The 25,204-nt window shown below is 37.6% G+C and overlaps 1 protein-coding gene across 2 annotated transcripts; it reads right to left on the bottom strand.

Annotated features, from left to right (window-relative positions):
- On the bottom strand, positions 1 to 24,397 carry LOC110792477 (photosynthetic NDH subunit of subcomplex B 3, chloroplastic). Of its 2 annotated transcripts, XM_021997284.2 has the most exons (6): positions 24,081 to 24,390; positions 23,843 to 23,956; positions 19,359 to 19,412; positions 1,926 to 1,988; positions 1,382 to 1,444; positions 1 to 235 (listed from the first exon to the last, which is right to left on the bottom strand). In XM_021997284.2, exons 1-6 carry the CDS (start codon positions 24,285 to 24,287, stop codon positions 200 to 202), a joined length of 537 nt encoding a protein of 178 aa, XP_021852976.1. In that variant the 5' UTR covers positions 24,288 to 24,390; the 3' UTR covers positions 1 to 199. The 2 variants fall into 2 exon arrangements, with proteins under 2 accessions (XP_021852976.1, XP_056691173.1); XM_056835195.1 differs by lacking the exon at positions 1,382 to 1,444 and having other exon boundaries at positions 24,081 to 24,397.
- Between the last annotated feature and the right edge of the window lie 807 nt (positions 24,398 to 25,204).

The raw sequence follows: 25,204 nt of genomic DNA, 5'->3' as shown, positions 1-25,204 counted from the left end.
TAATATATGGGGCAAACAAATAGGGACAGATGGAGTATATGGAAAAACAAACTACTCCGTATACCATATTTGTTTTTCTACACGACTACATTTATAACATTGCTAAATAACTTCTTTTTTAAAAAAATGACATGGGAAGAGGATTATTTGAATGGGTGGCACATGAGAAGTGTGCCCCTGATGAATTTTCTTGTCCTTGTCATTTCTTCCACTGAGGAATCCTTTGAACTACAACCTGAGAAGCAATAGAACAATTAAGTGATGTATTCAAAGTATTTATCGATAATAATAATTAAACAAAAATATAAAAGCTAGGACCAAATTATAAATGTATGTTATTTTTCTGTCAATTTCTCTCCCCCCTGCTTTTATCAAAAATTTATTGAGTTCGATACGACGATCAATTTTCATTTTTTTGGTTTATAAAAGTCATATATATGATTTAGATTTAATCATGAATTAAAAAACATGCATGCCTATACTAATCATGTTGATTTTGAAAATTGACAACAGAAAATTGAAAAATACTTTTTTTTCGTTTTCATATTTTTTTTTTTAGTTTTCTAAAAAAAAGAAAATTGTAAACAAAAAATGATACAAAGCGGGGCCCATAATTTATACTAGCCCGTTTCAAAATAGTTAGCATCATTAAAATGTTTTACACTATTCATCTACTCAGCTTTAACCATGCATTTTTATTACGAAGTAATATAACAAGAAATATGTTTTTTTGGCAAGAAATATGTTAGGGTTAGCATCAAGCTGCCAATTAATGTCCCTGCTAAAAAAGTTGTCAATTAATGTATTTGGTTTATATAGTAGATATCGATTAAGACCTCTTATGTAGCAAATAAGCCCCAAGAGTTAACTCTCATGTGCAAAGTAGCACTATTACTATTAACTGAAGCAAATCAACCCCATATCTTTAATGATTACTCCCTCCGTCCCAGATTAGTTGTTTCACTTTCCTTTTTTGTCCGTCACAGATTAGTTGTTACACTTCTAAATTAATAATGACCCCACAATTATTATATTGTCTCTCTCTTCCCACTAAATTTTTTTTGTCCCCACACCCTCTCTCATTCAATTAAAAAATTACCCCACTAACTCTTATCACATCTACTTTTTCAATAAAATAACAATTGATAACCAAACAACCACTTATCACCTAAAACTTTGTGCAAAGGTAAGTGTAACAACTAATTTGGGATGGAGGGAGTAAAATTCAAAATAATGTATTGATAAATATAAAAGTCTAAATAGTTCTAAACATATGTAAGATAACCTAAAAAGTACCATGAACATCAAGGACAATGATTAAAGGACGACCCAAAACACAACTGCACTTAAAAGCATTCCAGCACGAGGCAAAGAGACATACCTTGCCAGAATTTTCTTTGTTGCCAACAATCGTTTGGCAAGCAAGCCTCCAAGATTTAGGTTTCTGGAAACCACCTCAAGTATAAAATTATAAATTATCAATCCAAAAGCATCACTTGTATTTAGCAATGCTTTGTCTATATTTTATAGTTGTTGTAACAAATTTAAGTTTAAGAAAAACTAAGGGATACGAAGTTTAATTTACAATTAAAATAAGGGTGCATTTTATTTCCTTGGTTTTCACTTATTGTCTTTTTCAACTTAACTTATCTTATCCCAATTTAACAAAGATTATTTTAGTTATAAATTATACCGCTTATTTTTCCTGAATTTATCTACATAACGTATATGAACTTGTCTACAGTTAGATGAACTTAACTATTAACTTATTTTTCCTAAAATAAATGAAAATAATGTGAATAAAATAGAACATGATCTCTTATAAGTCGAGTTCAGAGGATTGAAAATCATGTGAATAGAACACAACCTAATAATACAAAAGCCGTAATAATATTTATGAGCAAATAATTAGTTCAAAAACTTGCCTTTTTCAAGTACCGGAGTTCAGCATCTGTTCTTTCATTAAGAATATCTTTTCCGTGTAGTATCTGCAAAATAGAGGTCAAACTTCTTTAGCAATCGTTTTGTCTAAAAACTACGGAGTTATGTTCTACGTAGTATGTTTATTATTTTTACAACGGATTGATGAGGTGTGCTGGATAGATGGACACCACGATCAGTTTCAGTTCCACTCAATATCAATATATTTATCGCATTATATCATTTTTTTGGGTACATTTAAATCCGACTTGTTAGGTAATATATCTTCTTTAAATTAGTTACTTTCCCTTATTTTCTTCTTTTGTACTATTTACATCAAAACTTGATTTGTTTTCGAATGTATCTTTTTTTTTATAATTTGTTGGGCTTTTATTTTATTTCATTGCTCAAAGGCAGAATTCGAAACACAGTACAAATATTAAGCAGGCCTGCCAAATTATTGGGGCTTTGAAGAAGATCGAAATAGGAAAAATACGTACGAAAGTTGTAGTCACAACCAAGCCAGGAATTTTGCATCCCTTACAAGCCCTTGCTTGGCTAGGGAGTCAGCCACTGTATTTGCACTTCTTCCTTTGTGATTTATTGCCAAGTTCAGCCACTTTCTATGAGCATTTCGAATGAAGTTCCGCTAGAAGTTTAGGTTCCATGGCCCACCCAAGTCATCATTGCACCACTTGACAGCGTTTACTGAGTCCGGTTCCAATACGATGGAGTGCTTTTTGATATTGTCATTGTTGATAGAGATCTGGACAGCACGATAAATTTCTAATATTTCTGCACAGTTAATCTTTATTGGAGGGATGGGGATTGAGAACATGCACTTGAAACTGCTCATATGGTCCCGAAGCACTCCCCCGATTGTTGTTGTTTGAGTGAAGATGTTTACTGAAGCATCCACATTCCACTTGAGATATGATGGTCACGTGGTGGGGGTAGCCAAGACAAGGGATGGGTTTTTTTCGTGAGAAAACCAGGGTTACATTCAGAGCCGTTCCACGAGAGGCAGGAAGGGTTTCTCATTATCTCCTAATTTGAGTATGGAAAAAGGGTCTCCCCAACCTTTTATCCACCATCCCAAGCGTAATAGAACAAGGTCTTGGAGCTGCGGGTTAGAGCAGGAGGAATTGTTGAAAATTCTAGAATTGCTTTCTTTCCAAAGAGTCCATATAATGATAAAAAAAAAAAAACTAGCCATCCAAACTTTCTTAAAGAAAAGCCCCTTTCCCATTCCTCGCCATTGATCAAAGGCCTCACAAAGGATTCTGGAAACACCCAGTTTAGTCCCCATATGTCCAGCCGCGAAGACCATACTTTCCATGAGAAACTACAATGAAGAAGTAGGTGATTATGATTTTCTGGGCAAGAGTTACATAGGACTCATATTACCTAGCTGTTAGGGATAATTCCAACATGGGTAAGATTTTCCTTTGGGTTGATCTTACCTAGTAGTGCTAGCCAAGTAAAGAGTTTAATACAAGGAGGTACAAGGCCGCGCCAAATGCCCTTGATTACATCCTGACCCGAGTGTTGTGAGAGCTTTGCCAATTCGAAACAAAGAGATTTGACTGAAAATTCACCCGTTTTATGTGGCTTCCATATCATGGAGTCGTCATTTTCAGGACATATGTGAACGTTACCAATTAAAGCATTCATAGAGTAGCGTTTCTCAAGATCCCGCGTTCTGAGGGGGTCTTTTCCATGAGAAACACCATAACCATTCATGGCCATTCCAGACCCCCGTCATTGCACCGGATGCCATTAAGTTTGTTGAGAGTTTAAATAAGCGCGGGAAGGCAGATTTTAGCGGCCTATCACAGGCCCACACGTCGTGCCAAAAGAGCGTACCAACGCCATTGCCAATGCTGGTTTTGATCTTTGTGTTGAGGAGTGATTTTGCCTCTAGAAAACTCAGGACAGCTTTGTAAATGTTCCTCCACAGCCCACCTTTCGTGGGAGTATAAAAATCATGGATATTGAAAGTGGGTGGATGATCGTATTTTTCATGAATTACCCTCCTCCATAAAGCGCTAGGCTCACTAAAATAGCGCCAAACCCATTTACAAAGTAGAGCAAAATTCATGTGCAACAAGTTACCCACACTAAGCCCACCTAGGTGTTTTGGGAGTTCAATGAGCTTCCATGGGGCAAGGACCAAAGAGGCTTTTTCGGGGCAGCCACCCCATAAGAATTGACGTTGTAGCTTATTTATCTTCTCAATGACTCCCTGGGGCATAGGGAAAACCGACATGAAATACAAATACAGACTTGATAAAGAGGCTTTAATGAGGGTTAATCAACCCCCAAGAGAGAGAAGTTTTCGTTTCCACATTGCCAATTTCTTGTTCATTCGGGCGATTATGAGATCCCAGGAGCAGATTTGTGAGATGTTATCGACAATTGGAAGGCCCAAATACGTGAATGGGAGAGTTCCAATTTTGCAGAGAAGGCAATCCGCAGCTTTTTGCAGCCACACATCATCAGTTCGCAAATCGATTAAAGAACTCTTGTGGAAATTTACTTATAACCCCGAAGCAAGATAAAACAATATAAGAGTTTTCTTGATATTCATTAGGTATTAGAGATTTAGGGGGCAAAATAGGATTGTATCATCTGCATATTAGAGGTGGGTGAGCTTGAAACTATCGTTTCTAACATCCACCCCTTCCCGAAGATTTGAAGTCGTGGCCTTTTGAATAACCAGACTAAGAGTTTCGACAATAAGATAAATAGGAAGGGGGATAATGGGTCACCCTGTCTGAGTCCTCGGTGAAGTTTGATTGGCGTTGTTGGAGAGCCGTTTATGAGTATTGATGCAACCGCGTTCATGGTACAAGATTTTATCCACTCCTTCCATCGAGGAGGGAAGCCCATTTGACCTAATGTCCAGTCCAAGAAATCCTATGAAACACTGTAAAACACTTTATGAAAATCTAATTTTAAAACTTTGGATGTGATCTTTTTCCTGTTACACCTTTCAATTATTTCTCCTGCTATCAATGCACCATCAAGAATCTGACGTCCCTCTACAAAGGATGATTGAAACGGCCCAACAAGAGATTCATTACTTTTTGGAGTCTATGTGCCAATAATTTGCAATGATTTTACAAATACAACTGACCATGCTAATTGGGCGGAAGTCTTTGAAGCCACACGGGGTGTCTACCTTCGGTATCAACGCAACCCAGGCGGCATTCGAACCTTTGGGGAGAGAATTGGTCGACCAAAAATTATCAACCATGTTATAAATATCCTCCTTGATGATTTCCCATGCACTTTTTATGAAACTGAAATTGAAGCCGTCAGGCCTCAGAGCCTTTTGAGAGTTGCATGAAGCAACTGCGTTGTCGACTTCCTCTTTAGAGAATGATGCCATTAATGTTGCGGACTGTTGGGCTGAAATGCGCCTAAAGTCAAGGCCATTGAAGGTGGGCTGAGTGGGGTGCTCTTCTGTGAAAATATTCTTGAAATACTTTATTGCCTCTTTTTTCAAACCTGGAGGATCAGTAATATCAGAGCCATTGATGGGTAGGGAAGTGATTGAGTTCTTCCTTTCCCTTATGGAGGCCAAAGTGTAAAAGTAGCGTGTGTTTTTGTCTCCCTCTTTCAGCCATTTGCCTCGTGAATTTTGAGCCCAAAACATGTCTTTTCTTTTAAGCCATGTCCAGAGGTCCTGTTGGGCCACTTTTCTTTCCCCCGGTTCTGATTCATCAAGAGGTATGTTGTTTGAGGCTGAGTCGAGGCTTTGGATTTTTTCCTCCAGCGCTGCTATATTATGGTTAATATGCTCGAACACATTAGTTTTCCATTGTTTCAACTGAACTTCATGTGATGGAACTTGTCATTTAACTACATCAGGTCATCCTTTTTCCAGTTTTCGCGAATGACTTTTAAGCAACCTGGATGTGATAGCCAGCAGTTTTGAAAGCGAAAAGGTTTGGGACCCTAATTTTGGTCTGTGGTTTTGGTTAGTAATGGAAAGTGGTCGGATAAGCTTCTTTTGAGGAGAGAAACTTTCAAGTTTGGAAAGGTGGCTATCCATTCAGGGTTTACGAGCAAGCGATCAAGCTTACTTTTTGAAGCTCCACGGAACCAAGTAAACCACCCATTGGTTGGTGGGATTTCAGTCAGTAGCACATCTTGAATGAAGCAATTGAAATCTTCCAGGCCCCTTTGGTTTCCTTGATGGTTTCCCCTCTCACAAGAGCTCAAGACCTCATTAAAATCACCCATGAGTAGGCATGGGAGTCGATTTTGGATCCAAAAGTCACGAAGTTCAGCCCATACAGTCGCTCTCTCATTATAATCACATGGATTTTAAATATTGATAATACAACCCTTGAATTTCATTTTCGGGAAAACACCACATAGGGAAATCCAGTTTCTGTTGATTTTGCAGGATTCCGTGGAGAAGAAATCGTTCTGCCACACGGATAGAAGTCCCCCGGAGTTACCTTGTGAAGGGCTTAAGGAAAATTCGGAATGGTCATCGTTGCATATCGACTTCAACATTTTTTTATTGATAGACTCCATCTTTGTTTCTTGGATGGGGATGAGGTTTGGTCTGTGGGTGAGGATGAGCCTTCGAAGGCTGCTCCTTTCAATTCGGGCATTCAGCCCTCCAATGTTCCATGAGAGAATAATCATAAGTAAAGATTTTTAATTGAGTCTGAAACACACGACTATTAGGAGTTGCTGCCGTCCCAGTAGCACTGTTGATTTTCAAGAATGGATCAATTCTTGAGTGCAGTTCTTCCTCAGAGCCATTGAAGGACATGCCTATTTCTTTGGCTAGGGTCATGACTTCATTTGGGGTAATTTTGGGATGGTTAAAACCATGATGGAAGGAGGATGATAGGTTGGATTGGGGGGAGGTTCTGAGTGAGGGGAGCAGGGAGATAGAATTCCTTTTTTTTTTTCTTTTTTCTCAGTTTTTGGTTTCTCTTAATTTCATGGGCTGATTTTGCAAAGAGGGGGATGAAGGAAATAATGCCCTTGGTCCAAGTATGCATTCTATGATAAGTCTAATAAATGCGGTTCAGTATTAATTAACAAGTTAATAATTCAGTGAGATCAAGTGAGCTGAATGCCTAGCTAGAGGCCGCTTCAGTTCAAGTGGAATTAATGATATTAATCCACAGCTTACTCTTGACTGAACCCGTGGGGTCACACAAATAGTACGTAAACGGATCAAGTATTTAATGGCATTAGATACTCCATCTATGGATATTCGGAATCGACGAATCTTGGTTTCAGTGGGAGCTGAGATCGTCACAGGCAAGAAATGAATACTCCGGAAACGATGATATTGCCGGAAACGGAAATATGGATCGTATCGGAAATATAAATATTATCCAAGTCGTAGATGTTGCCGGAAACGGAAACATGGTACGTATCGGAAATGGAAATATTGCCAGAATCGGAAATATTGCCGGAAACGGAAATATTGTCAGAATCGGAAATATTATCGGAATCGGAAAATAATTCCGGAAACGGAAATATTAAATATTTGTTCGAAACGGAAATTAATTCCGGAATCGGAAATGTTAAATATTGTTCGTATCGGAAATGAATTCCGGAATCGGAAATTTAATCGGAAGCGTATCGTACGAATAAGCATCGGACGAGGCCTGCCGGACGAGGGCCCAGCTCGAAGCCAGGCCATCGCCCAGCAAGCCAAACGCGCGCCACAAGCCCAGCCAAGGCAGCGCCCAGGCCTACCGCAAGGCAGGCCCAGCGCGCGCCAAGGCCGCGGCTGCGTGGGCCTCGCTGCGTGGGCTGCTGCTCGCACGCACGCGCATGGGCGGCCCATCGTGGCTGCCGTGTGTGTGTGTGTGAGTTTGTGTTCATGCACGATTCCTAAAACGTGCAGAGTTCGGTTAATGATTAAATTCCTAATTCTATTTGATAAATTAATTAATTAGAGTTCTTGTAGGATTCTAAGTTTAATTAATTCGTATCCTAATAGGATTCCAATTCTCTTTCCATACCCCTATAAATATGTGGCCTGGGTTCACAATTTATAACGAGTTTTAAAGTATTCAAAGTGAGTTTTTGAGAGAAAAATTCAGTCACACATCTTGCTCAAAAGTGCCGAAAATTCTAGTACCTTAAGGGCGATTCTAGTTGGTCAATCTTAAGGCGGATCCGGACGTGCTGTGGACTATCTACGGAGGGACGACACTTGGAGTCCTAAAGACTTGTTCTTGTTCGGTTCGGGCGCAGCTAGGGAGGGCACGCAACAAAGAGTATGCATCTAAATTATGCTATATGACTATGTGTAAATAATATGTATTCCTGGGTTAATGGTTGTTTCCGCATGATTTATGTAATATCATATGTATCATAACCTAACAGTGGTATCACGAGCCCCTTATTATTTTCATAATCTAATTTGCATGAACATGGTTAAATATTACAAATTTGCAAGAATTAAAAGGGGTGATTAATTTTCGTAATTGTTAATTAATTGCAAATTGCGTTTATTTAATTATACGTACGCAGTTTTTCGGCAGTTTCTTCGTTACTCATCCAAATCGAGTGATTTTTGTGTCAATTTCGCATGTAAAAGGCATTCTAAAATTTTGACAAAAAAATATTTTTCTGCCGAACCCAGAATTCTCAAATTCGAAGCCTAACTATGACTTTTCGAAGGTTTTAGTTTTTCGAATGCAAAATTTCGTAAATTTAAGATGTTAAATTAAATATTTGCGATTCTTGTTGATAAATCTTGAATTTTTGATTGACCTACTGTATATGTTTAACAAGTTTGAATGCCTAGCCTTGTTAATTATGCAATCTAATTTGTAATTATGATTAATTTGTTGAAAATTAGAATAATTTAGAATTAATTTGATTTTCATAATTAATTATAATTTAATTAGAAACCTATGATTAAAAACCACTATAAAAATTGTAAATTTATGATAAATTTTAAATTTTTATGACCTAGACTTGAATCCATAACAATCGGAAATCAATTGAATAATAAATTTTCGATTTTTCGCCCTAAAATTATGAAATTAATATTATTTATTAATTTGTCATTAATTTTAAATATAAATTTTAAATTTTTATGCGATTCGTTCATATAACTTGCACGCACAAAGCAATGGACGCTTCGTGTAACCCTTAAGAGGTGTTGTATAGTGCGGGCATGCGACGACGAGCAAGGGAGCTCGTCCCCCGTGCGGCACCAATGCAATGAGCAAGGCATGGTGCACGAGCACAAGGCAGCAGCCCTGCCTTGTGTCGTGGGCCACGAGCTATGAACAAATGGGCATGGGCAAAAGGCAAGCCAAGGCAGTCGCGTGTGGGCAGCAAGCGAGCTGCGCCACAACGCGCACTGCCTCGCGCAAGAGCGCGCAGCCTCGCGCGCAGCGAGCGCAAGCTCGCGTGCCACGAGCGCTGCGCCCAGCGTTGCTCGCGCGCACAGCGAGCGATGGCTCGCGCGCACAACGAGCGATGGCTCGCGCGCTCAGCGAGCGATGGCTCGCGCGCACAGCGAGCAATGGCTCGCGCGCACAGCGAGCTATGGAGCGCGCGCAGCGAGCGCTGGCGAGCGCGCACTGTGAGCGATGGCTCGCGTGCGACGAGCGGTGGCGCGCGCGCAGCGAGCACCACAGCGTGCGATGGCTTGCGATGGAAGATGCAGCAGCTATGCGACGAGCGCATGGGTTGCGCGCACATGGCCAGCAATGGCTGTGTGCGTGCGGCCCATGGGCGTGCAATGCGTAGGGTGTTTGCGTTACGATTAGATCGTTTTGAATGTTTAATTTGAAAATTTCAGTTCACGTAATTTTAATTAATTTTAAAATTAATAATTTAAATTATTTTCTTGGATTTTAATTTTGAATATTGTAATTATAATAAATTTTATTTATTCTAATTATTTTACTAAAATTAAAATCATGAATTAATTTAAATAACGACTGAAATTAAATTAAACTTTTTGGATTCAATTATAAATTTATATGAGCTTTAAATTTTAATTAAATTTGTATGTTTCCGGTTAGACTAGAAATACATTTTTATGTTTAAAATTAGTAAAGCATATGAATTTATTGGTTTAAGTGGGAGCGCTTTTTAGTCATAAACTCTTGATTAGGTCTACAAATCCTTAAGGTTAAAACAACTTGATTAGAATTAATAAGGACTGAATAATTGGTAGATTATTGGTGCCCTTGATTAATTGCTGCAAATGTTTACGTGATGCATAATGTGTTTTACTAACCAGCTATGTGGGCCATTCATGATAATGAATGGGTGAATGGTATATATATTGTATATGTACTGTTTTGCAGGTTATGAAGTGACTAGTATGGCCCAAATAGGATAGAAAATATGGTCTGCGTACCATTAATTTGAATGTAATTGGTCTAAAGTACCAAAGTTATTTTTCAATTCAAATATGGTCTGCGAACCATCAAATAGTTGTAATTAGTTATAGCTTATCCTATTTGAAGAAAATGGTGCCTCCCACGGAGATTTTCAAGACGGACTTTGAAGTCAAAGCTTCAAGATGAAGTCGGGCCATACTAGATCACATTTATCTTATGCATGTTTTAAGTTATTTATTGCTTTTAAATATGTCTTAAAATGCATGAGATCAAAAGCTTGATTATGTTGCATGATTAAGGATTTTGGTTCACTTAAAATCTAACCAACATAGTAAGAGCCTTAAGTTCCATACTTAAAAAAAAAATTGAGTTAAAAGGTGCCATGCCAAAATATACACTTGCTTGGATATCCTTTACATCAATCTAGTAATAGTTTTCGCTCAGCGAGGTGTTACTTATTGGTCCTAAAGGGGCAAGGTACACAAACAATTGTGAGTACATGTTAGTTTTGGTGAAACTCAACGATATAAGTAAGGAGTCCTTTTATGTCATGGCAAAATCGATAGGTTTACCTAATAAGTTCTTAGACGTACCTATCAACCAAGAATAGTTTCTAGACTATTAGCAAAAGGCTTTTGCTTACCTAAGATGTTCTAGGATTAAGTCGACAAACTGTGCTTAGTTCTTCAATGATTTTAGGATCTTGGAATCATTTTATTCACACCTGCCGGAACACATAACTTGAATAAAATGCTTAATAAACATTGAATTATGCATGTATGCTAGAATTTAAGTTTATTAAGAGAAACTGTGAATGGTTATTTATTTGTTTATTCTTTTCAATTGTAGTTTTTAATATGGCAAACAACAATTCATTCAACATTCGATCAATTCTCGAAAAGGAGAAGTTGAACGGGAAAAACTTCCTTGACTGGAAAAGGAACTTGCAAATAGTTCTTATGCAGGAAGAAAAGGAGTATGTCCTAGATGAGGCGATGCCCGAAGCTGCAGGCGACGGGGTCACTCAGGCAGCCCTCAATCGTTGGATTGATGCCAACAAGGATGTGAAATGTCTAATGCTCGCCACCATGAGTGCGGATCTGCAGAAAACGTTCATCAACTCAGATGCTTTCACAATCATCAGTGAGTTGAAGAACATGTTCCAAGATCTGGCTCGAGTCGAAAGATTCGAGACTCATAGGCAAATTCTTGAGACCAAGCTTAAGAAAGGCGAGCCCGTAAGTCCACATGTTCTCAAAATGATTGGACTCATTGAGAATATGAGTCGGCTGGATCAGCAATTTTCTCAGGAAATGGCTATAGACACCATCCTCCATTCTCTTCATAGCGGGTATGATCAGTTCAAACTGAACTACAGTATGAATAGTCTGGACAAAACGCTCACTGAGCTTCACGGTATGCTGAAGACCGCTGAAAAGACGCTCAAAAGTGATAAGCAGGATGTGCTTATGGTGCGTGGGGGCAAGTTCAAGAAATCTGGAAAGAAGAGGAATGCTAAGAAAGGTGGCAACAAGGCCAGCCCAACTAAGCAAACTGGCGCCAAATCTGTAAAGAGGAAGGTCAGTCAACCCACTTCTGAATGCGAATGCTTCTACTGCAAGAAGAAGGGGCATTGGAAGAGAGATTGCTTGAAGCTAAAGGAAGATCAGAAGAACAGAACAGTCGTTCCATCTTCAGGTATTTTCGTTATAGACTGTATACTTGCTAATTCAACTTCTTGGGTATTAGATACAGGTTGTGGCTCACACTTATGTTCCAATCCACAGGGACTAAGAAGAAGTAGAAAGTTAAGCAAGGGTGAAGTCGACCTACGAGTGGGAAATGGAGCACGGATTGCTGCATTAGCTGTAGGAACTTACTATTTGTCGTTGCCCTCCGGGCTAGTTTTGGAACTGGAAGAATGTTTCCATGTTCCAAGTCTTACTAAAAACATCATTTCAGTTTCTTGCTTAGATGCTAAGGGATTTTCCTTTTTAATAAAAGACAATAGTTGTTCGTTTTATTTTAAAGAGATGTTTTATGGATCTGCTAGATTAGTCAATGGACTTTATTTATTAGATCACGACAAACAAGTATATAACATAAATACCAAAAAAGGCCAAAAAGGATGATTCAGATCTCACCTATCTGTGGCATTGTCGATTAGGCCATATAAACTTGAAACGCTTAGAAAGACTTCAAAAGGAAGGAATTCTAGAACCATTTGACTTAGAGGATTATGGTAAATGCGAATCATGTTTACTTGGCAAAATGACAAAGCAACCTTTCTCTAAAGTTGGAGAAAGAGCAAATGAACTATTGGGTTTAATCCATACAGATGTATGTGGACCAATGAGTACAAATGCTAGAGGTGGTTTCAGCTACTTTATCACTTTCACTGATGACTTCAGTAGGTATGGTTATGTCTACCTAATGAAGCATAAGTCTGAATCCTTTGACAAATTCAAGGAATTTCAGAGTGAAGTAGAGAATCAATTAGGCAAGAAGATTAAGGCACTGCGGTCTGATAGAGGCGGTGAATATCTGAGCTATGAATTTGATGACCATCTGAAAGAATGTGGAATTCTATCAGAATTGACTCCTCCTGGAACACCACAATGGAATGGTGTGTCGGAACGGAGGAACAGAACCTTGCTAGACATGGTCAGGTCAATGATGGGTAAGGCCGAACTTCCATTAGAATTTTGGGGACATGCACTAAATACAGCTGCACTCACTATAAATAGAGCTTCGTCTAAAGCTGTCGAAAAGACTCCATACGAATTATGGTTTGGAAAGCCTCCAAATGTGTCTTTTCTTAAGATTTGGGGATGTGAAGTATACGTCAAACGATTAATTTCAGACAAACTTCATCCAAAATCTGACAAATGTATCCTTGTGGGCTATCCAAAGGAAACAAAGGGGTATTACTTCTACAATACATCTGAGAACAAGGTGTTTGTTGCTCGAGATGGTGTCTTTTTGGAGAAAGATCACATTTCCAAAATGACAAGTGGGAGAAAAGTAGACCTCGAAGAAATTCGAGTCGAACAACAAACTCTAGAGAATGCTCAAGATGACATTCAGGATGAAACTCAGAGATCTTTAGAAGAATCTGGTGAGAATCATGGTCAATCTAGAAATGTTACCCCGCGTAGATCGCAAAGATATAGATCTCAACCGGAAAGGTACTTAGGTATTTTGACGAACGAGAGCTATGACGTTCTATTACTTGAAAGTGATGAACCTGCGACTTACAAACAAGCTATGACGAGCCCTAGCTCCAAGCAATGGCAAGAAGCCATGCAATCTGAATTGGACTCCATGTCTGAAAACCAAGTATGGGATTTGGTCGATTTGCCAGATGGCTATCAAGCCATTGGAAGCAAATGGGTTTTCAAACTGAAAAAGGACAAGGATGGGAAACTTGAAGTTTTCAAAGCTAGATTGGTTGCAAAAGGTTACAGGCAAGTCCACGGTGTGGATTACGATGAAACTTTTTCACCAGTTGCAATGCTAAAGTCTATTCGGATAATGTTAGCAATCGCTGCATATTAGGATTACGAAATATGGCAGATGGATGTCAAAACTGCTTTCTTAAACGGCGTTTTAACAGAAACTGTGTTTATGACACAGCCTGAAGGTTTTGAGGATCCAAAGAATGCTAAAAAGGTATGCAAGCTAAAGAAGTCAATCTACGGATTGAAGCAGGCATCCAGGAGCTGGAATATACGTTTTGATGAAGCAGTCAGTGACTTTGCTTTCATCAAGAACGCAGACGAATCTTGTGTATACAAGAAGGTCAGTGGGAGCAAAATTGCTTTCCTAGTATTATATGTCGACGACATATTACTTATCGGAAATGACATTCCTATGTTGAACTCTGTCAAGATTTGGCTTGGGAAATGTTTTTCGATGAAGGATCTAGGAGAAGCACAGTACATATTGGGCATCAAGATTTACAGAGATAGATCTAAAAGGATGATTGGACTTAGTCAAATCACTTATATCAATAAGGTGCTTGATAGGTTCAAGATGGCGGACTCCAAGCGAGGCTACCTACCCATGTCTCATGGAATGACTCTAAGCAAGACTCAGTGCCCAAAAACACTTGATGAGCGTAGACGAATGAATGGGATTCCATATGCATCATTGATTGGTTCAATAATGTATGCTATGATATGTACACGCCCGGATGTTGCGTACGCACTCAGTGCTACGAGCAGATACCAGTCAGACCCAGGAGAGGCGCATTGGACTGCTGCCAAGAACATTCTGAAGTACCTAAAAAGGCACAAAGATGACTTCCTGGTCTATGGTGGAGATGATGAATTAATTGTTAAAGGCTATACGGACGCAAGTTTCCAAACCGACAAAGATGATTTCAGATCACAGTCTGGGTTTGTCTTCTGCCTCAACGGAGGAGCAGTAAGCTGGAAAAGTGCTAAGCAAAGCACCATTGCGGATTCTACAACTGAAGCGGAGTACATTGCTGCACATGAAGCAGCAAAGGAAGCTATATGGCTAAGGAAGTTCATAGGTGAACTTGGTGTAGTCCCCTCCATTAAAGGACCAATAGCCCTGTATTGTGACAATAACGGAGCTATTGCACAGGCAAAAGAGCCTAGACACCACCAGAGAGTCAAGCATGTACTTCGTAGATTTCACCTTCTACGAGAGTTCGTTGAAAGAAAAGAAGTCGAGATAAGCAAAATTGGAACTGATGACAACATATCAGATCCATTAACTAAACCTCTGCCGCAAGCGAAGCACAACTCGCACACTGCAGCTATGGGAATCAAGCATATTGGAGAATGGCTTTGATGTCTATATTTAATGTTTTAAAGTTTTAGAGTTTAAATCTTTGTAAAACATTATTGATTAATCATTCACAATAAATGAAAAGAATTCATTTTTCCATTTAATTTGTGGTTTATTAAATGATGAGTCCCTTCAATTTGACGATATATTCAAGATAGACTGTCAGGACCAGTCCTGTGACTAAGAAATGTCTATCAAGTGAACTTGAATGTCAAAGGTTGAAAATGGTCCCTAATCGGAGTTTTCTATAAAATTGGACGCATAGAAAACGTTAGACGATTAGAATGCAAGATGACTAGTAGTTCTGTTTCTTGAACTATGTGGACATGGCAATGTCATAATCATTTGCATAGATACTTACTTTGGGAAGATTAGTATCGGACAAGACCTATGAAACTTTACTGTAAGAGATGAAAATCTGTCATAAGTAAATTTCATTAAATTATTAGACACTAAATCCTCAATACCTGAGTGATTTGAGATTACTTGTTTGAGAACTGGTTGCTTTGACGTTGACCAACCGTCGCACCGTAAAAGGAGGCTATAAAGGCAACGCTCAGGTAATCACCTATCAAACGAAGTCTAATCTCAAGATCGCAAGATTGGGATTGTCCTCCCATAAATCGGGATGAGATGCTTAAAAGTTGTACAAGGCCACTCGGAGAGCTAGAAACTGTGAAATGCATGGCCGTGCTCGGATGAATCATAGGCTATGATTATCTGTTTATTTGATCAGTTGAACTCTGAAACCGAGGAACACCTCTGGACATAATAAGGATGACGACTCTTACCTTATGTTCAAGAGCAAGCATCGAGCGACAAAGGAATTAGGAAATGCACACTTGTCCCTAAGGACAAGTGGGAGACTGAAGGAAATAATGCCCTTGGTCCAAGTATGCATTCTATGATAAGTCTAATAAATGCGGTTCAGTATTAATTAACAAGTTAATAATTCAGTGAGATCAAGTGAGCTGAATGCCTAGCTAGAGGCCGCTTCAGTTCAAGTGGAATTAATGATATTAATCCACAGCTTACTCTTGACTGAACCCGTAGGGTCACACAAATAGTACGTAAATGGATCAAGTATTTAATGGCATTAGATACTCCATCTAAGGATATTCGGAATCGACGAATCTTGGTTTCAGTGGGAGCTGAGATCGTCACAGGCAAGAAATGAATACTCCGGAAACGATGATATTGCCGGAAACGGAAATATGGATCGTATCGGAAATATAAATATTATCCAAGTCGTAGATGTTGCCGGAAACGGAAACATGGTACGTATCGGAAAATATTATCGGAAATGGAAATATTGCCAGAATCGGAAATATTGCCGGAAACGGAAATATTGTCAGAATCGGAAATATTATCGGAATCGGAAAATAATTCCGGAAACGGAAATATTAAATATTTGTTCGAAACGGAAATTAATTCCGGAATCGGAAATGTTAAATATTGTTCGTATCGGAAATGAATTCCGGAATCGGAAATTTAATCGGAAGCGTATCGTACGAATAAGCATCGGACGAGGCCTGCCGGACGAGGGCCCAGCTCGAAGCCAGGCCATCGCCCAGCAAGCCAAACGCGCGCCACAAGCCCAGCCAAGGCAGCCCCCAGGCCTACCGCAAGGCAGGCCCAGCGCGCGCCAAGGCCGCGGCTGCGTGGGCCTCGCTGCGTGGGCTGCTGCTCGCACGCACGCGCATGGGCGGCCCATCGTGGCTTCCGTGTGTGTGTGTGTGTGAGTTTGTGTTCATGCACGATTCCTAAAACGTGCAGAGTTCGGTTAATGATTAAATTCCTAATTCTATTTGATAAATTAATTAATTAGAGTTCTTGTAGGATTCTAAGTTTAATTAATTCGTATCCTAATAGGATTCCAATTCTCTTTCCATACCCCTATAAATATGTGGCCTGGGTTCACAATTTATAACGAGTTTTAAAGTATTCAAAGTGAGTTTTTGAGAGAAAAATTCAGTCACACATCTTGCTCAAAAGTGCCGAAAATTCTAGTACCTTAAGGGCGATTCTAGTTGGTCAATCTTAAGGCGGATCCGGACGTGTTGTGGACTATCTACGGAGGGACGACACTTGGAGTCCTAAAGAATTGTTCTTGTTCGGTTCGGGCGCAGCTAGGGAGGGCACGCAACAAAGAGTATGCATCTAAATTATGCTATATGACTATGTGTAAATAATATGTATTCCTGGGTTAATGGTTGTTTCCGCATGATTTATGTAATATCATATGTATCATAACCTAACAGGGGATGCAATCTTCAAAACCCGGAGGGAACATGGGTCCAGAAAGGGAAGACGATGAGGTGGGTACAGAGTTGTTTCGCGTAGGAGTGGGCCAAATTTGTTAGTTAAGGCTAATGGGCTTTTCGGATGCGGGCATGGGGGCAGAGGTATTGTTTTTTTATTTTGGGTTCAATTGTGGTTGAGTAGTGGCCAAGGGTCAGAGGCATTGAGCTTTGGTGGTAGGTTTGGAGATATGTCGGCCCACTGCAAAATTGGGGAGATGGGATTACAGAGTGGTGGACCGCTTTTTGGAAATGAGGAATCCCAACTGTTGAGGATATTTCCTTGGCATGGGGAACTGTTGAGTCATGTTGGCAGACGGGCGTTTCTTCCTTTTTCGTTGGACTATCCTTTAATGCATCCTTGGGAATACCAAGAGGAGGTGACACATTTTCGAGAGGGTCGGGGCTAGGTGAAATGTTTCTGCTATTGCTTTCGTCATCAGACTGCTGAGTGGCGTCACCAGACTTATCCGGTGAGTTTGGACCTTGAAATCCATTTTCCGGCTTATTCAACGGAAGGATCAGACCATCGTCTTCAAAGGTGAAGATTGGGTACTTTATCCCTTCAATTTTCATATGTAACTTGCAGTTTACTTTGAAAAGGTAGTCCGTTATTATCATTATCTTTGCGCAATCATAATTTGAGTAATCGATAGAAATTACTCTGCCATAGACGCTCCCAATCTTGTGGAAATTCCCATAGTTCCAAGTTGTGAGGGGAACACTGTGTATTTTCATTATTGTTTGCCTCCATTGAGAAGCAATTGTTTCGTTGACATTTATTATCTCCATGAACCATTTATCCAACCACTTACTTTCAATCATTGCGGTTTTGTCTTCTACTGTGGCAAAGGTGATCAGGTGCAGTATGCCTCCCATAGGCTTTACAGTCAGACAGTTGACTCCCTCCGCCAGGATACTGTCTAGAATCTCGGACGATGATTGTGATGATTGGGCCACAACAAACATGCTTCTTTTAAAGATATCAAGGTTTTCCTGCGTTCTATGCCCCTCGATCACAAGGGCGACTTCCTCATCAATTTCCTTAGCGGAAATCTCATTCCATGCGTCCAATGTGTTTTCGCCAAGAATCTTAGAGCCAGCAATTCTGGCCCTAGTTGGATTCTCTGTAAAGAAATCAGGAATTGAGTCCTCTATTTGGTGGAGGAAAGGTGGAGTAGTTGTTGGTTTAGGGATTTCAGGGTTTTTATTCTCTGTTGAGGTGGTGGAAGGGTGCTTTAGTGTTTCTGACATTTTTGGTGGGTGGCCCCTGTGGGAGGAGACTTCACTGTACGTTTGGTGGTCTCGAATGGCTGATTTTCGGTAATGAGGGTTAGGGTTATGAGTGGGTTTTTTGGTGGTGGTGGGGGGTTTTACCGCCGGTATTGGAAAGGGGGTATCGGATTTTGCCGATTGAACATGTAGCTTCTTCCCTTCCAATTTAACTCCATCCATTCACAGATAGCGTCTCTTTGTGAGGATGATTCATCAAATCTGATGAAAGTGAACCGGTAAGAGCCATTTTGTCGCATCATGGGGGGATGACAATGTTTGAGATGGTACCGAATGAACGGAACAAGCCTGCAATGTCAGAGGGTCTGGTGCCGATCGATGGGGAGGTGGTTTATGAATATTGTTTTTGTAGCCCCGAATGGCGGTGGTGGAGGAGGGGTTCTTGATGGTTTCCGATGGGAAACTTTAATCTAGTTTCGATGGGGAGGGTTTCGTTTGTGGGGGGGTTTTCTCTCACACTCTTTCTCTCTCTAGACATTTTTTCAATCCAGATTATATTAGACGGTATGACGCTGTATTTAAATAGTTAGGTCAATTTTATCGGCTTTTACTTTCATCAAATATTGTAATGTATTGGTGTAAGAATGTAAGGTTTGTTTTCGAATGTATCTTACTCCTATTTTCTTAAAAGGGGGGGGGGGACTAAAGAGTCAACAACATGATATACCTCAACAATACAGGTTCCACAACTTCCACCACCTCCACAGTTCATCACTTTCCCCTGATACATAAAATTTGAAAGGATATTAAATGTCACACATGTTCCTAAATTAAAATAAAATTCAAAACAAGTGTGTCATACAAATTGTTCCATATCCTTGTAGACATTAGTCAAATTCATTTCAAATTTTTGCAAATCACTTTCGCAAAATGGCATGATAGAATGAACTCATTAAGAAAATGGGATGGGGATAATTTAAGCGCAATTTGAAATATGTTTCATACGAGACACAAAGATATTGGGGATAAGACAGGGGGGTGCGGATATATATATATATATATATATATATATATATATATAATATATATAGTCTTATATGCACGCGATGTTTGAGAATATATATATAAAACAAAATTATATTATATAGAAAAAATTATTCACAAAGTTTCTCCAAAAAAAAAAAGTAATCATGAAAATGAATGGGGGGCGTATTATTTACGGAGTATATTTGTTTGATTGAATTTTGTTTAAAAAATTTAAATTAAAATATGATTGTATTTGTGACAATATGAAAATGTGACAAGATAAAATACCAGAAAGGAAAATAAATTATGTGATTAAGAAGAAGTATATTTGGGTGTGAATAAGCTAAGTGTTTTATTGTGACTTTTTTTTTTTTAAAATTTGTTGTCTGTTGTAATAAATCTGATTGATTAACTAATTTTCTTTTATGCCTTCTTATTTTATTTGACTTTTAATGTTAATATAATTGGTAAGTATAGTATTAATTTGATTGATTAGTTTTCTTTTATGTCTTTTAATTTTATTTTACAATTAAGATCAATATTATTTGTAAGTAGTATGGAGTTTTATTCTATTTTATAGGAGGGCACCAAAAGTTCATTTACAAAAATGACCTCGAGAGTTCGTTTATAGAATAGAGATATAATTGTTGAATGGTGGGAGGGTAACTTAATTTTTATATTTTTCAAAAACACTACCCAAAAGTCTCTACTTAATTCACCTTATTTTATGACCTTATTACTTATATCATATCAGACCAGACAAGTTCAAATCAGATCAGAAAAAATAAGTTCACATTATATCGATTTAGAAAAAATAAGTTTAGATGAGGTTAGATCAGATGATTTTATGATTATTGTTATGATTATTGTTATTATTATTATTATTATTATTATTATTATTTATTATTATTATTATCATAACTGATTTGGGCAGAACATGTCCAAATCAAGACCCATATGTCCAGATGAGAATCCATAAGTCCAAATCAAAATCGATTTGTCCAGACATGTTCAGACCAATACCGATATGTCTAGACGAGTGCCGATATGACTAGATCATGTCCAGATCAGAACTGGTTTATCCAGATAATGTCAAAATTAGAACTCATATATTCAGATCAAAACCGATTTGTCCAAATCAAGTCCATATTACAACCCATATATTCAGATTAAAACCGATTTGTCCAAATCAGAACCGATATGTACAGATCATGTCTAGATCAGAACACATATACCCAGATAAGAACTGATCTATGCATATCATAACTGATATGTGCAGAACAGGTCCAGATCAGAGCCGATATTTCCATATCATGTCTAGACTATAACTCATATGTCAACTGGTCTATCCAGATCATGTCCATATCGTAAACGATCTATCTATATCATGTTCAGGTCTATTTAATATAAAGAATAGTTAAATCATGAGTAAATTCAAATAATAATGTGTAATTTTAATAACAATATTATAAATTGAATAACATTCATTTTACCTGTATAACATTTAATTAATAATTTTAGATTTTTATTAAAATCTTAATTCTGAAAATTTAGATCAGATCAGAAAAATAAGTTCACAATAAATCAGATCAACAAAAAAAATTTAAATCAGATCAAACCAGATCATGAGAAGTAAGGTGAACTAATAGGGCCTAATTCTAGACCCACTAAAGTTCCCCAAATATATTACTTCATCTGTCATTTTTAACTATTTTAGTTTTAATATTTAATGTTCATTCCAATTTTTATAGTGTAAGTTGATAGGTAATAAATTATATCCAAACCCCCATTTTTTGATATAATTAGGGGAAAATATGGTTATTGAATATGGATGAGGACAGTTTAGTAAAGTTAAATGGGCAATTATCCAAAAATAAAAAAATGTTGCAACTAAAAAAAGTTCTAAAATAGAAATTTTAAAGCAAAAAGAAGACGGAGAAAATGTATAGAGTACTCCTACGGTCCTAGGGACTCCTAGCTAGATAAAACTATAAAAGTCTCATAGTTAACAGTTACTAACTCCGTTTCATAAAGATCTCAACGGTTACTATTTGCACAAATATTAAGATAAAAATGAAAAAGTTAGTTGAATATAATAAAATATGGATTAAGTATGAGAAATGTGTAAAAAGTGAGTGAAAAATTGTAAATATTGTAGGGTAAGGAGGGTAATGTAGTAAATTTTCATGTCCAAAAATAGAATAAAACAAAGTGTAAAGAACATTTTGAAATGTGCTAAAACGGAAGTATAAAGATCATTTTTGAAACGGAGGTAGTACTTAATACAATAACGATATGTGACAATGTGGTCCTACGTTTAACCTTTAAGCAAAGTTTTGAGTACATTGTCAAACTCTAAAAGTTACGAAGTACTTCAAAAGGTTATGTTTTTCTTAGTTAAACGAAAAATTGATCGTGTTTAAACATGCATACCGCTTAAAAGTCGTATTTTTAGAATCACTTTTCCCTAAAAATTATTGCATAACATAACCGAAGTTAAAAATAAAAAAACCATACAAATTATTAGGTTACCTTTCAATAATAATAATAAAAAGAGAACAATAATTTTATTTTTCTTTTGACATGGATAAGAATAAATAATAAATGACAAAATAAATAAAAACGAAAATTGAATCTCTATAATATAAGCCAAGAGGGGAGGGACAATTCAATAACACCACTTTTGGTGTCCCCCTTGGATTACTAAAAAGCCCCTACTAACTTATATTAACACTAATTTATAGTATTTATAAAAATTGAAATAAGTAGATAGCCAACCCAAAGTGAAACCGCGGGCCTAAAGATCTAAATATGCTTAATGTTTCTTATGATGGGTTTTGTGAAGCTTTTGCCTATTATGTGTGGTAATTAAATCTAACAACACAATTTCGTTAGTTTTTAAAACTCACGCTTGCATCGCGTGCATAGAATACTAGTACACCATAAGCAAGCTAGAAAATATTCATCTAATCAAAGCTAAAATAAGATTGAGGGACGTTTGTGATTTGCGAATTTAATACAGTACCTTTTTCTCTACCTATTTTCTAAGAAGTATGAAATATTGTTTCGTTGAACATGGAAAGTTTAGAGACTCTCATGAAAAGTTTCAATTATTTAGGAAAATATGTATAAAGAAAGAAAATTACACTGTTTTACAAGAAATCAAACTTTCTACTCCCTCCGTTCCTAAATGTTCTTCCCGTTTCTATTTTTGGCATTCCTAAATGTTCTTCCCAGTTAGAATCTATACTTTTTTTGGCCGTATTTTTTTTCTCAAAATACCCTTATTCTACAATTTAATTTTCTACCATATCCTACCTTTATCCATCCACAGGGATGAAAGTTTGGTAGGAAAAAACCGAAAACCGAATAAGAAATTCGGTTGTATTTTTTCCTATTCGGTTCGGTTTGGATTGAGATTTTTAAAAAATATTGGTTTTATGGTTTGGATTTGACTAAAAAGTCTGAAACCGAATAAACCGAACTAAAATCGAATAAGCAGGTACAGTAATTTAGGCCTGATTCTCATGGCTGGAACAAGTAGAAAAGTATAACAAGGGCCTGAAAATTGGCTAAAAACAGGTATAATATAGGCCCAAAAACAGGCCCATGAAAATACTATACGGTTTTATGGTTTGGATTGGATTGGAAATTTTAAATCCGGTTTGGTTTGGTTTGGTTTGGATTATATTAAAAGGTTATTTGGTTTGGATTCGGTTTCAAAAAATGAAAACCGAATTATTTTGGTTTGGATTCGGTTTGGGCCTTAATCGAAACCAAAAAACGAACTTTCACCCCTTGACCTACCCAATTATTCTCATTGATTTTCCCACCCACATTATTTAATTCATTCACAACCCCCAATTCATTGACCCACCTTATTTGATGATTACTTTAATAAAATATTTCTCTTTCCTTTCTTTCTTTATTATTTTTCCTCTCTTTCATTTATTCCAAAAAGTAGAATCTCTTACACTCAATCATACCAATATTCCATTTTTCTTAATCCCCTCCCCAATTTCAACCGCGAAGAATATTAAGAAATGAAGGAAATAGTAAGTGTGACTTTCCATACTTTAACCTACCATTAAAGTAACAATTTTTGTCTTTTCAAAAAATTTCTCATAATTTTGCATATCAACTAAACAAAAGTGTAACAATATGTAAATGTGGAGTGTGACTTACATAGGTAGCATAAAGCTCAATCTTGTTATCCGCCATAATGGTCCTAAGCAATTTCTCACCACTCACTGCTCTTGCTCTATCCACCGGATATGATCCATCATTTCCTACTTTTGGCTTCACACATTTGCATATCAACCAAAAATAATTGAAAATTTTCATCAGAATTAACAAATCTCCCATAATCCAATTTGTTACAACAAGGAAAATAATGTAAGAAATGAAATACGATTAAGTGTACCCCGATAAATTCGAGCTCAATTTGGGGCTTTTGTAGCTCCGAGGATGATGACTCTGATGAAAGCGAGGCGAAGGAGACCAAGACAGGCTTCCTCTTAGACATATTAGACATAGATAATGTTGGTGGACTATAATTGTTACGGTGGCCATGGCTGGTTTTCGGTGGCTTGAAAATAGAGGGTCGTGATGTATGCATTGGTGCATCCATATTGTTTTTCTTTTTTGTGGTTTGATCAATTTTGTGTGATGTTTATGTTTCAGGTGGACAACCCAAGAGTGTAGACCTCATTTCTATTAGCCTTGTTGGAACTTGGAAGGCCTAAGGGCCTACTGATTTTTTTTTAACACAAAACAACATGGTTGTCAGATTGGGTTTAATATGTCCGGATATAATCGGATAATGTATTGTACAAGGTCAATGTACTCAAAAGTTCAGAATGTGTGAATTTTATTTTTCTGGGTCAATGCGGTTTTTATCGGATGTTTGCTAATAATTATAAATTTGAACCCTTTTTTTTTGCTGCAAATGAGTCACAAAGGGCTACAAATTACAGCAGAGAATGGCCGAATGGGGGATTCAATTATTTGAACTTAAAACCTACAATATACATTCCTCTGATGTTAACCACTCGGCCAAGACTTTATTGATATATATTTGTAATTATACTAAAAATATTAGTCGTATTAGATTAGTATTACCATTAGACTCGAACTACTCTACAAATCGGGCTTTGATATATTTTCAACACTAAAAAAAATCCATACAATCCAAAAAAAATACGAACGGTCATATTTAATTATAATTACCATATTTTGATTTAACTAATACTTTGTATTATCTAAAATTAATGTGATGAATCAAATAACTTTATTAATATTGGTAGGGTATGGAAAGTAGGAGGGAGAAAAATGTGGTGGGTATGGAAAAATAGGAGATAGAAGATAAATGAAGAGGCTAATGAATGTAGGTATGAAATTGTGAAATGAGAAGAGTATGTGATAAAGTTAGTAGAAAGTGGTGTGGAGTAATGAGGTGAGGAGAGAGAAATTATGGGGAGGTTGATAAGTGTTGATGCTCTCATAGAAGATATGGAGTACTAGTTCTTGGCATGACGTGTACGAGTA

Source organism: Spinacia oleracea, chromosome 1 (assembly GCF_020520425.1).
Source record: "Spinacia oleracea cultivar Varoflay chromosome 1, BTI_SOV_V1, whole genome shotgun sequence".
In the NCBI taxonomy this organism is placed as follows: Eukaryota; Viridiplantae; Streptophyta; class Magnoliopsida; order Caryophyllales; family Amaranthaceae; genus Spinacia; species Spinacia oleracea.
This window is presented reverse-complemented; position numbering and strand designations above follow the sequence as displayed.